Source organism: Gavia stellata, chromosome 13, assembly GCF_030936135.1.
Source record: "Gavia stellata isolate bGavSte3 chromosome 13, bGavSte3.hap2, whole genome shotgun sequence".
NCBI classification, from domain to species: domain Eukaryota; kingdom Metazoa; phylum Chordata; class Aves; order Gaviiformes; family Gaviidae; genus Gavia; species Gavia stellata.
Window position 1 is genome coordinate 12503701 of NC_082606.1, and position 14368 is coordinate 12518068.

Sequence of the window (14368 nt, forward strand, 5' to 3'; positions counted from 1 at the left end):
CAACCTGTTCCAGTGCCTCACCACCCTTATGGTGAAGAATTTCTTCCTAATATCTAATCTAAATCCACCTTCTTTCAACTTAAAGCCATGACCCCTTGTCCCATCACCACGTGCCCTTGTAGAAAGTCCCTCTCCAGCTTTCTTGTAGGCCCCCATCAGGTACTGAAAGGCTGCTCTAAGTCTCCCTGGAGCCTTCTCTTCTCCAGGCTGAACAACCCCAACTCTCTCAGCCTGTCTTCATAGGAGAGGTGCTCCAGCCCTCTGATCATCTTCATGGCCCTCCTCTGGACTCACTCCAACAGATCCATGTCCTTCTTATGTTGGGGGCCCCAGAGCTGAGCACCATTCAGTGTATTACAATCATTTTCCAAGTACCTAGAGCAGGAAAAAGAAAAGAACCTTTTAACAATCACAACTCAAAGGGTCAAAACTATAGGCAACTTTTTTCTTTATGTTGTAATGATAAGTCTTAATTTTAATAAAGACTAATTAGACACCATACTTACAAACCACTAAGTTTAACAGGCATTTTATGATGGCTTTTCATGTCTATTTAGGTTGCAATAGACTCCACTTCATATTATTCAGTCAGTCACAGTTCTCTTGTGAACTCAGCATCTCTGCCAACTCAGCCTTCCGGGTTTTACCATGAATTCCTAAACTTAACATTTTTACGGCCAAATATAAGCATACTTCTCCTTTCCCATGAGGACAATAATACTCCCCTATCACTCAAATATAATGAAGGTTCAATGTTTTTAAAAATTAACTTATCTACAGAATTAATGTTCTTAGGCAGAGGTTAGGAAGTTGGCAAAACAGTGCTCAGGAAGATCCACCTCCAACTGTATTAGCTAAAAAAAAAAAAAATCTTCAAGTCCTTGCTTTCTAAAACATACCTCTACAGAAATCACCTATTTCTTCTGCTTTATGTAGACAAAAGTAAATAGCAGGTTGCTCAGAGAGTAACTGAATCCTACCTGAATTCACAATACTGCTCTTGGTCTTAAAGACCCTCTGAAAATGTTCTCACCTTGCTATGCTCTCTTCCATCCCATCCCTTACTCCCCTTTTGATAGTTCCATAGCTACTTCATAGTCAAAGGGCTCCTCTTCTCCATCCAAAGCCTTTCCTCTGAGTTCAAGTGCAACCTCAGGTTAGTCTCCTAATTCTTGTGTCCCGTTTCTCCACAAAAACATAACTTTGCTAAACCAATATTAGATTCACCAGTGTTTTTACAGTGCATTGGAGATTTTGACTTAGGAAATGCAGTTAAAGAATATAAAGAGTTTATTACTAGATACCTAAAGTCACTTATTAGTGCCCTCTTGATCTCTCAGTTAATATTTTGTAATTATATGAAGAACTGTGCAGAATTCTTCTCTTTTTTCCAGTATTATTTAGTGATTTCACATAAATAAAAGCTATCAAAAATAATTAACACCTGCCATTAACATAAAAACCAAACTCATTTGGTGCACCAGCACAATCTGAAGAGAACAAGTGAATATCATGCCAGACATTTGCTAGACCTCTGCAGCTCTCTCCCAGCTGGCATCCCATTTATTTCACTAATAATAAGAGGATTATCACTATTTTACATACTGAAAGAGACACTAAGGATGTTGACAAACTCCCTGGCAACTTAGCAACAGCAACATTAAATGCTGCATGTCACAGACTTTAACCCATCTCTTGACTTCCTGGCCATATAGTAAAGTCCAACCTGTGCCTGACCTCCCATTTCACTTCACAGTGAGGCTTGTCAGCATAATGTGCTCATAAAAACATACATCAATATAAAAGAAACTCCCTGAGGTCTCTGTGGAATGATAGAAACTTTCAACAAAGGGGCAAGCAGGAGGTACAGAAGGATGAAAAGCTTCTCCAGATGATGACAGTCAAAAATGTTTCTATAAATACATCAGCAACAAAAGGAGGGCTAAGGAGAATCTTCATCCTTTGCTGAACCCAGGGAGAAACAGTGATGAAGGATGAGGAAAAGGCTGAGGTACTTAATGCCTTTTTTGCCTCAGTCTTTAATAGTGAGACCAGTTGTTCCTCCAGTACCCAGCCCCCTGAGCTGGAAGACAGGGAGCAGAATGAAGCACCCATAATCCAAGGGGAAATGGTTAGCAACCTGCTACACTGCTTAGACACACACAAGTCTATAGGATCAGATGGGATCCACCCAAGGGTACTGGGGGAGCTGGTAGAAGTGCTCACCAAGCCACTTCCCATCATTTACCAGCAGTCCTGGCTAAACGGGGAGTCCCAGTGGACTGGAGGTTAGCAAATGTGATGTCCATCTACAAGAAGGGCCAGAAGGAGGATCCAGGGAACTACAGGCCTGTCAGCCTGACCTCGGTGCTGGGAAAGATTATGGAGATGTTCATCTTGAGTGCCATCATGCAGCATGTACAGGACAACCAAGCAATCAGGCCCAGTCAGCATGGGTTTATGAAAGGCAGGTCCTGCCTGACTAACCTGACCTCCCTCTATGACAAAGTGACGCACTTAGTGGATGAGGGAAAGGCTGTGGATGGTGTCTACCTGGACTTTAGTAAAGCCTTTGACACTGTTTCCCACAGCATTCTGCTGGAGAAACTGATTGCTCATGGCTTGGACAGGCACACTCTTCGCTGAGTAAAAAACTGGGTGGACGGCCAGGCCCAAAGAGTTGTGCTGAATGGAGTTAAATCCAGTTGGTGGCCAGTCACGAGCGGTGTTCCCCAGGGCTCGGTACTGGGACCGGTCTTGTTTACTATATTTATCAATGATCTGGATGAGAGGATCGAGTGCTCCCTCAATAAGTTTGCAGATGACACCAAGTTGGGTAGGTATATTGATCTGCTCAAGGGTAAGAAGGCTCTGCAGAGGGATCTGGACAGGCTGGATCGATGGGCTGAGGCCAATTGTATGAGGTTCAACAAGGCCAAGTGCTGAGTCCTGCACTTTGGTTGCAACAACCCTATGCAACGCTACAGGCCTGGGGACGAGTGGCTGCAAAGCTGCCCGGTAGAAAAAGACCTGGGGGTATTGATCGACAGCTGGCTGAATATGAGCCAGCAGTGTGCCCAGGTGGCCAAGAAGGCCAATGGCATCCTGGCCTGTATCAGAAATAGCGTGGCCAGCAAGAGCAGGGAGGTGATCATGCCCCTGTACTCGGCACTGGTGAGGCCGCACCTCGAATACTGTGTTCAGTTTTGGGCCCCTCACTACAAGGAGGACATTGAGGTGCTGGAGCGTGTCCAGAGAAGGGCAACGAAGCTGGTGAGGGGTCTGGAGCACAAGTCTTGTGAGGAGCAGCTGAGGGAACTGGGGTTGTTCAGTCTGGAGGAGAGGAGGCTGAGGGGAGACCTTATCGCTCTCTACAACTACCTGAAAGGAGGTTGTAGAGAGGTGGGTGTTCGTCTCTTCTCCCACGTGACAAGAGGACATGGCCACAAGCTGCGCCAGGGGAGGTTTAGACTGGCTATTAGGAAAAACTCCTTCACTGAAAGGGTTAACAGACATTGGAACAGGCTGCCCAGGGAGGTGGTGGAGTCACCATCCCTGGAGGTTTTTTAAAGACATATGGATGAGGCACTTAGGGACATGGTTTAGTGGTGGACTAAGCAGTGTTAGGTTAACAGTTGGACTTGATTATCTTAAAGGTCTTTTTCAACCTAAATGATTCTATGATAAGCTTCAAGAAACAAACTGAAATTTAGAGGGAAAATCTGTGGAGCCACCATATATCAAAAAACCTACAGCATTTCCTTCAGCCCCTTGCTACAGGAGATTTATATCACCTGTTTCTCCATTTCATTAGAACTGTATTAGTCAGGTGACTGTTCCTGTTAATGCTAAAACATTAATAAAGGCTCAGCATTTATGAGGAGACCCATATTCATTGTTAACATTAGTAACCAATATACTGCAGTTTGGAGTTACTGTAGAACTCATTTCAGTATTTTTGCTACAACCAGGAAAATGCAGAAAATTCTCTGCAACTATAATAGGCCAAATGCAGTGTTTAATGATCCTCAAATAACCTTTTAATTATCCTCAAATAATCCCAACATATTGAAGTAGAACAGATATAACTTGAGACACAATGTAGCAAAGAATAGGTATAAAGATTTTGCATGTTTTTCAGCTACAATTATAGTCAGTGGGGCCTGCAATACACAGTGTCTATGAAATAGTTAGTGAGTTCATACCCTGCAGCAAGGTCTCTTTCATAACTCCTGTTTCAGCTGGAAATTCTTTGAAGAGATGATTGAACCATATCGCCTCCATGAAAGCTGCAAAGATATAACAACTGCTGAGAAATTAAAGCGAGAGACTCCATGGAAAATTACAGATGCAGAGCTGGAAGCATTCAAGGAGAAGGTAAAGCCTTGCCTACCTTTTTACATCTGTAGCTTTTCTTACACTCCAGATTTTTTAAGTGATTGGTAAGAGAATGTGAAATACCAGATACGGAATTAGAAACATGACATGTACAAACCTGTATTTGATATTTACAAATTGCATTTATACTGTAAACACTGAAGAGGTGTGTTATGATTGCATTATTCAGCACTCTGTAAGACCTTGGCATGTTTACACAGTGTTTTGCAGGCTGACGAGAAGCTCTGCCCACATCAGAGCCAGCCAGATGAAAACCACCTCCGAACCAGAAGCCACACAGTACTGTGCCGAGCTTAAGCTGAGAGGTTTATTAAATGGCTCCACTGTTTTAGAGCTTGAACCTCTTAAAGAGTGTAGTTCCAAACATTCACCACTTTGGGAAATTTAGAACTGAATCCAGACCCTACAACTGGCTCTAGGAATTTTTCCAAAGGCAAGATTTAACACGGATTCTTACCTCAATGGCAGAGCAAAGTCTAAACCTGCCTACAACACAGGAACTCTCCCACAGTTCAGAGGCACTCTAAGCTGATGTTGGCTGATCCACTGGGTGAATTAGAGCCTGGGCTGCTCTTTAATTTTGTTGGAACATACCTTTTTAGCGATGAACTGCCAGGCTTCATCAGGCCAGTGCTGAAAGGATACTGCAGACTCTTCCACCCTTAAGAGACAAGTTCTCCTGTAACTCACGGAGAATTAATCCAGCAATTTTATTTATGGTTCCTGTTGGATTAACCCGAGTGCACTGAGAGTTTAGTTATATCCACTTCATGGTGCTGGTAACTTCCTCAGTGGAGCAAGGATTGTGAGTCTGAGCTCAGAGCCACTAGAGGTCACAGCCTGACATATTAACATAAGCTGAAATCGATGGTGATTTAAGATAGCACACCATACTACCAACTGCAGCAGCTGGGAAGCAGACTGACTGCTCACTGTATAACCCTTTTCATAGATTTGATAACCAGCATAAAGTTATGGTAGTCAGCTGTGGGCAGAAAACTTTTGAAGTGCTCTCGGCATAAATCCTCAGAACTTGTGAGTCAGAGCCCTTGGAACGTCTCAATATAAAAGACAATGGAGTATAATCCCAGATATACACAACTGCGACAGAACCAGTGAAGATACAACAAGAAAAAAACCACATGATTAAGCTTGGTCTTGTCTAGATCACTAACTAAAGAACCAGGAAAAAAACCCATAGGTTGAAAGCAGTCAGCAATATGAAAGTGACAAATCTCTCTATACAATAAGAACAGCAACAAAAAGTTTAGCTTACACACCTGGAAAGACATGCCCCTTATCTTCAGAAGGCAGTTCTGGAAATTTTATGGGGGACATTAGAACACATTTAAAATTCAAGAGAGAAAAACCTGGCAGCACAGATAAAGGGCAATGTTATAGGATGATTCTCATGAGATAACAACTGGCTAAATTATGAGGATTCTTACTTATATAACATGTGTAAAAGAACAGCAGAATCTCTGTAGAGAAGGAAAATTTAAGGTCTGAATGGAGAAAAACCAGCTTTTTACCTTCTCCAGGGAAAGAGAGAATAATTTATAAGACTGGTTAAGATAGATGTATCTCCCATGCTGCAATCTCCCTGTACACAAGCCTGCCCTGGTTTTTTGTTCCCTATGACCTGTGTTAAGTTATAAAAACTTTGAGGGCCTGAGCCTGACCATAAAGTAATCTTGGCTGAATGTCAAAGTAACAGCCATTTATGCAATTCGTAAAAGTCCATACAAATACACAATACATAAAGCAGCTAAGTCTTACTCCAGACACCTGGAGCTTAAGAGGTGAATTTCTGGCAAGGTGCTCATTTACACACTGATGTTCAGCCCTACCAGCATGGCAGCTGGACACTTACAAAACAGATGAATTAATATATTAACTGCCATCAAACAATAGCACAAAAGAGTCTCTGCACAGTTCCCAAACAGCTATACACCATAGCCAAAGAAATACTTAAAAACTACGTCTGAGCCAGCTCTGGTACTGTGTCAGTACAAAAATAATCCCCATCCCCAGGAAGTCTTACACAGTGAACAACTCTGGCCCCAGGTAACTCTACTAATCAAGAAACATGGCTCAGCCTCGTATTTTGCCATCTCTGTCACTCTAGACCACAGAGCAGCTCTGGCTTTCAGTGCTGCCAAAGCAACAGCAGAAAATCTTGTGGGCAATGCGTAGTGTAGAAGTCCATGAGGCACCAGAACTGAGGATCACTGACCTAACTGATTTTTTTTTTATTTTCCCCATTTTGTTTTAATCAGAGTTACCGCCAAGTCCGTCTGAATGAACTCTTACAAGAGCATTCGAGGGCAGCTAACCTCATTGTCCTGTGAGTTGCAAGATTTTGGTTCTAACTTAGAGAATAATCTAATGTGTAAAGGGATTCTGGACTACAGCAACAGAAACACTCGTGTTAATTCACTGAGGGCAAAAATAACCTTTTAAGCACCTTTTGAAGGACTTGCATCTGGACTGATGGTTCTCTGGGACTACGCTGAATACGAATCTTAAAACAAAGCTCTACTCATGAAAATGTGTCAAAAATGTAATCTTCACATACAACTCTACATGTTAAGAGTTACACCTGATTACTCACCTGCAGAAAATACACATTTTCCTTTCTTTTCCCCCAAGTATTAACAACTCAAAGTTAGAGAAAAGATTCTTTTGGTTTGCATGCAATAAATGGAGTTGTTAGCCAAGATCTACTTAGAACTATGGGGACGAGTGGCTGGAAAGCTGCCCAGTGGAAAAGGACCTGGGGGTATTGATCGACAGCTGGCTGAATATGAGCCAGCAGTGTGCCCAGGTGGCCAAGAAGGCCAATGGCATCCTGGCCTGTATCAGAAATAGTGTGGCCAGCAGGGCTAGGGAGGTGATCGTGCCCCTGTACTCGGCACTGGTGAGGCCACGCCTCGAATACTGTGTTCGGTTTTGGGTCCCTCACTACAAGAAGGACATTGAGGTGCTGGAGCGTGTCCAGAGAAGGGCGATGAAGCTGGTGAGGGGTCTGGAGCACAAGTCTTATGAGGAGCAGCTGAGGGAGCTGGGGTTGTTCTGTCTGGAGAAGAGGAGGCTGAGGGGAGACCTTCTCGCTCTCTACAATTACCTGAAAGGGGGCTGCAGAGAGGTGGGTGTTGGTCTCTTCTCCCAAGTGACTAGCAACAGGACAAGAGGAAATGGCCTCAAGTTGCACCAGGGGAGGTTTAGACTGGATATTAGGAAAAATGTCTTTACTGAGAGAGTGGTCAAACATTGGAACAGGCTGCCCAGGGAGGTGGTGGAGTCACCATCACTGGAGGTGTTCAAAAAACGTGTAGACATGGCACTTCGGGACATGGTTTAGTGGGCATGGTAGTGTTGGGTTGATGGTTGGACTCGATGATCTTACAGGTCTTTTCAAACCTTAGTGATTCTGTGAAACTGAGTAAGGATGATGCAACTGCATAAAGAAAAAGAGGCTACCAATAAAAGTACAAAAAGAAAAAGCCATTTTCAGAATCAATTTTTAGTTAAATAAACCTCTTTAGCACTATTAATTCAGTTTCAAAAAAAAAAAAAAGGTGTCATCGGGTAATATTTACCATAAATTAACTCATACTTTAAAACTCCTATCTCACAGTAATTACAAATCAGAAAATAGGCTTATGGACTGCAAAACTGTGCATGTACTGTATTTTTATCCTTTTTAAAAATCATATTATTGTGGGTTTTATGACCCAAAAAATGCTTCTTTACCAGTTTAAGGTTACAATCAGAAGCAGTCCATGTCCAGTACAACTAGCCATGTTAATGGCATTAACCAGGTGAGCAAGAGTTCGCAAGATTAAGGCCTAATGGTAGCTTTGTGCTTTAAGATTAAAACAATCATGTAGTCTAATTATGAACAACCAGAGTTCTGTATGAACAGTTGATGTTTTCTACTTAATATTTAGTGAGATGCATGTTATCAGGGCTACCCCTGCCTTCATAATGTTAATTTTATTTCTCTCTCTGTCTAAACAGGAGCCTCCCAGTGGCAAGAAAAGGAGTAGTGTCTGATTACCTGTATATGGCTTGGCTAGAAATTCTCTCCAAGAACCTTCCTCCAATCTTAATGGTCAGGGGCAACCACAAAAACGTACTGACTTTCTATTCTTAGAAAAACGTCAGTGCCTAGAATATCCCTTGCTTGATTTCAACACCTACATTTTTAATGGCAGTGATTTATTAAAGACACACTTATCTAATACAGATCTAAAACTTCACTAATTGACAGAAAGTTTTTCAAAAATCCAAAGCAATATAGTGAAGAATTAGACAAAAAAATTTAAATGGTCCCTGCTGGTGTTACACTCCAGTACAGGCAAAAGAAGGAAAATCTATCTATCTACATATCAGATGAGACAGCAAATATTTTGAACACACAAAGAAGAAATTCCACTAATTTTATAAGGTATCAAAAATGTTTTTGATATTTATCCTAGAAAGACAAAATAACTGCTACAATACAAAAAGCATTAAATCTATAAATAAATACTTCTTTCAAATTGAACTGTCATAGCTGCTAATAGACACACAGAAGGATTACAATGAAATGCACCAACTTGGGAGATAGAAAAAAACCCTGTACAGTAACCATGAGGTCAAAGTCATAAACTGATATAATGCAAGTAGAATACCTGTGATGCTGCTTAATTACAATATTGCCAAATTAAGATCTATGCCTACAGCAGATGCTTTTACCTAAATTGTTCTGCTAATTTATATTAATGCAAATGCTTCTAATTAACTGACAAACAAAAAATTTACATGTATAAAAATATAGACCCTGTATGACAAGACTTGATAATGAATTTTCAAGCTCTGACATGGAATGGAATGTATGATTGCAATAATTAAAAGTGGCAAGTAAATTTGACAAAGAAATTAGTGAAATACTAAATATTCTGACAACTTTTGCTATGAATGTTACGGGTTAATACAATCTGACATTATACTTTGGGATAATATGTGCAGTGATTTATGTGATTAGACAACAAAATAAACTCCATTAGCTGAGCTGAATGCCTTATTTTTTGATTTATATAAGATATTTATCTTATTTTTAGACTTTCTAAATAGTAGTAATTATACACTAACTTGAAATAAAGGAAATCCATTAAGTTGTGTAATTTTTCTATTTTCTGTTCTGCAACATTTTAATACTCTATCATCTCAGTTATCAATAAAAGCAGCTTCTCTTTTTAATGGGGAAAGCTATATCCTATGTGTAAGCATTATTTAAATTAAAGACCATTAAAGAGCACAGCTAATTTAATTACTGTAGTTCTGCAACTCCTTTGCAGAGATCAACTGACATCTAAGTCCCAGGAAAGCCAGGGGACCCTGAATTTCACTAAATATTTATTTTAAAGCAGGCCTCAGGTTCCATCTTTGCTTGAATTATTAGAATTTAACTTGTGGAGGATCTAGCACTCCATCTCCAAATATGATGAATATTTGATATTTGTAGTTTTCCAAGTTCAACAGCAGCAATTCAGCAGAACATGGTAATGTAGCCAAATAACCCATGTTTTATTTTCCCCATCTGTTAAAGGCAGGATATGAAATACTGATATTTTCTCATAATGTTCTTCCTTCGTGCCTTCTTACACATTTACAACCAGGTTGAAGGATCATTTTGCAGTTTAACTGCATGACACAGATACACGAATTTCCTAGATATACTAGGCTTCCTGCACAGCTCTGAGCAAACCAAACCTCACATTCTGCACCTGCAAAAAGGGGAGGTTATTATTATCCTTCGCAGTCATGTTAGCAGTGATACGGGAGCTTGTTACATGCTGTCAGATCCTTCCACTTTTGTAGAATAACAATGGCCACCACCCTTTCCACCTCACTTCAGACACCAAACAGGTGTAATCTGCATGTGGTACCCAGATAGTCAACAGGAAGAAAAAGAGCTTTTAGGGAGGCTCCACTTAGGCCTTCTGTAAGTGTATTTCTTATCACAATCCATGGAAGGACCTGGGGGAATTACACACCTGCATTAATCCCTTCAATTACGTACATGACTGGGGATTGTTTCCTAAATATTATCAAGTACTGGAATTCTCAATCTACAGGGAACATCAACCCAGAATGATTTGGAGGACCTAAGCAGATCCAAAAAGAGAAGGAGCACAAAATGAACCAGCAACGGCACTTTCAATACTATTCACACTTCCCTCTCACAAACACGTTGCTGTGGGCATTGCAACAATAAATCCCAAGAGGTACGTATCTAAATGAACAGGCATCAAAAACAAAGTACTAACATACACGTCACTGTAAAACTCCTTGCTTAGACTACAGTGATTAATTAGAAGACGTATTCACACAACAATGTTGTGGGATTCATAATGAGCAGCACAAACTCTAGACGCAACAGTGCTTAACTACCCAAAAGTGTTATTTACACAAATTCACAAATAATTTTAACACAGCATTTTCCTAGGACCTTCTATTTCTTGTTCCTCACCATGATTTCTGAAGTGTGTGTACGACCAGTTTGGAGAGCATACTAATTATGGACTCTTAAATTGCAACTTTGACTGCAAAATTTTGTAGGCCACCTACCTCTTTTCCCACTCTGTAACAGACACTTCCTCTTTTACATACATTATGCGTAAAACAACTGCTGAATTTTAATCACCATGTTAGTGATTGAATTCTAATTACAAGTTTGACATCTCTAAAAAAAAACCACAGCTTTAAAGCTGTCTAGCACATTTTGAGCTTATATTACACTACGAACTCTGCAGGTTTATATAATCCAGGGTTGATTTGATCAGCCACGACAAAAGCAAGCATAGATAAGGTGACCAAGGACATTAAAGTGTGAAATACCGTTGCTATGAAGCAAGAACAAAGACTATTTTGAGTCTTCTTCAAAAGTCCAGGCATCCTGCACAGCTAAGCTTGTGCCTAAGGGCCTGTTAAAATGATCCACTACCACTCTTCTCAGTGAACCTTACCTTTCCCTCCTAATGTTAGTGGAGCTCCAACAGGTACCACAGAAGGCATTCCATCATAGTTCAGAGAATACACTTCCCTTAAATCTTTTTACAACCACTGGCAAGTTGCAGATCTTGATCCCGTACCCCTAGGGCACAGTGCTTAGGAACGGTAACAGGTGCCCCCATCTAGCACTCCAGAACAGCATTCTTCCAACGTGCCTTTCACTAGATTTTCAGTCCCCAACAGAGATTAGTTTTGGGGGATTTTATTTGTTTGTTAATTTTGTTTTTAAATCAGCAACCCAATAGCGTAAGTAGAAAAGCTACCTAACCAAAAAGGCATCACATGCTGAAGATAAACAGCTGCAACTGCTTGAACCACATTGCACAAAAAGCAGGCCACTATCATACTTCACACCCAAAGAAGTTCTCCACTTAATTATCATAATCACAAAGTACAAAGCTTCAGCCACTTGCATAGTAAACTTTGCCAGACTTAAACCTCTGCAGTTTTCATTACGTCTTTGAAAAGTCCTACCAAAAGTCTTCCTGGCTAGGCAAAATATGACAAGTTGCTCTTCATTCTCACAAAACCCGGACATTCCTCATCTTTTCCCTCTTTTTCTACGATTCCACATGGTATTTCAAAATCTTCTTTAAGGCAAAAGCAGTTTCAGCAACCGATTAGTAATTTACAAGTAAGAGACATGGCAACAGGTAACATGAATTAGCACTGAAGTTGTAGATAGGGGCAAACAGCTAGAGTTTCAGCTATTACTGCCTCATTTAACTCCCCATACCTGTTTGTCACCGCCCCTCTGGCAGAGGTCCCTGACTTATCAGCAAAGCTGGGAGAACAGAATTTGAGTAACCCACAGCTTTTTCAACTTGAAGTTCAGTGATCTCCCTCAAGCTGCTGCCTCAGGTCGTTTGACTGTCATTGGACTTCGGTGAAGTGACTGAGGATCACGCCGAGGTCCTGCTTTCTCTCCCCTCCTGCCTGATTGTATCTTTTGTCAGCAGGGCAATAAACACTTAAAGTGCTCCAGGTGTTTGCCAAATTAGTGAGTCAGTCCTCCAGTTACAGGAGAGGAAAATCAAGGGTTTGTAACAGTGCAGTTCAGCATACATCAGACGCCTGTTTAAACATCTATTCATTCTGGTACCTGGTTGGCATGGCCTCTTGGGAGGTGTGTGGCTGTGTGGCCAGCACTGCTAAAGGAACACCTCACACTGGCCTTGACTCTGCTAGAAAAAAAATGGAAAACATAGCTGTGCCAGTGCAACAACAAACAAATATAGCAAATTTTAGCTCACATCCTCCACAAATAACAAGAGCTATAACCCACAGTCACACCATTGCTGGAATTTCATCAGAGAAAAATCAGTTTCAAACAAAATAAAGCACTAAGGTTGTTCTGGAATAGAGTAAAAAGCAATGGCAAAATTCCACAGCCCCCCACGCTGTACAACAAAACACACGATCAAAAATAGAGCTTAATTATAAGCTAACACCCTCACAGCAGCCTTTTAAATTACAAACCTTAATCACTGTGAGAGAGACAGCTGTTCTAAGTGAGACTGGGGTGGGGAATCTCTTTTTTTAAAGCCAGAGTTTTCTTCTAATAAAAATGCTCATTCTAACACCACAACTTCAGTGGGGAGAATTTTACGGATTATTACCCTGAAAGAAGCTCTATGTTTCTTTCTGTGTACAACAAAGCAGCCTCCACTCCTACTCTCAATCTAGTTAAAAGGCAGATAATTTCAGTTTATCTCACTATTGTTTCTCGAAGTCAGGAGGAAAAACCCGATGGAGCGCAGCACTAATCAGCAATCAAGAATGCAGGAATGTTGACCAAGTGACTATTTATCTACAGAGCAAACAGGACGTTCTCAGGACCAGGGCAAACTTGCCCAGACTTCAAGCATAGGTTTTTTTTTCCTTGTAAAGATCTGGAGAAAAATGTGTTACTCAGTTGAGACCTTTCTCCTTGATAATATGTTTGGATGAGTCCTCCTATCTATTATTCATGGACTTTCAGGCTACCTTAGACATAGTATAGAACCCAACCTGCCTCACCAAGCCAGGCCATTCATAAAATTAGTCCTTTTCTACACTATAATGCAGGACGTAGTTGTAGCCTATATAAGGTTCTGCATGTAAAAATAACCATTTATAATTAGATATTAATTTGATACAACTTGAATTCTTATAAATGTCAATTTGTGGATGTCTTACATCAGAAGTCATAAAATATTCTAAGTAGCTTTTTCACATTGGTCTATGATGCGTACACATTCTCATTCAAACAGTGCATACTATTAAGACTGAAAGTGCTGAACAGCAATAAAAGAAAACTCAAGTTGGGACATTCTTTAAAATATTTTTCACAATTGGACTGCAACATGTAGCAATGGTTTCACTGCCATCTGGCTGCATTTAAAAAATGTAACATAGCAAGGAGACAATCGCATATGCTTTGATCTTCGGGAAAAAAAAAAGTCACAAAGAACGGTTGTTTGACAAAATTTAAACTATCAACAGAACTCCAACAGTCTGTAGCTATTTTGCACAGAAAAATACATCCATCCCAGTGGTCAAGCACACGTTTTGCAACCACGAATTCAATGGGTACTCTTGTCAGCCCACAGCACAGAGAACTACGAGGGAATTTAGGGAAGTCTTTCATAGATGGGATGGCAAAAGAGGACAGCTAGTATCAAAATAAAAGACGGTGAAATCATGTAAGTATTCTGCTCTGAAGAACAAGACAGGCGGAGCATTGGTAGGATTTCCTATCTACAGCCTCGACAATGAAGGGAAGCAGTTGTTCTCCTTTCATAAGGCAAACACTGCCATTGCCTGACAATTTCTGAAAGAGGATACAGGTTATTTGCAGAAGGACGCAGGGCAGGACGGCCGGTACGCCACACGATTAACGGCCACGCATGCAATGCGACTTGGAAAC

General features: G+C 40.8%; 1 protein-coding gene across 2 annotated transcripts in view; it reads left to right on the forward strand.

Moving 5' to 3' along the window:
• SLC12A1 (solute carrier family 12 member 1) overlaps positions 1 to 8557 on the forward strand; it is a 50657-nt gene extending 42100 nt beyond the window's left edge. For both annotated transcript variants that reach the window (XM_059824190.1, XM_059824191.1), the window contains exons 24-26: positions 4242 to 4377; positions 6678 to 6745; positions 8422 to 8557. In XM_059824190.1, the coding sequence (XP_059680173.1) occupies positions 4242 to 4377; positions 6678 to 6745; positions 8422 to 8557 (340 nt within the window). The remainder of the gene's footprint in view (positions 1 to 4241; positions 4378 to 6677; positions 6746 to 8421) is intronic.
• Positions 8558 to 14368: the final 5811 nt, after the last annotated feature.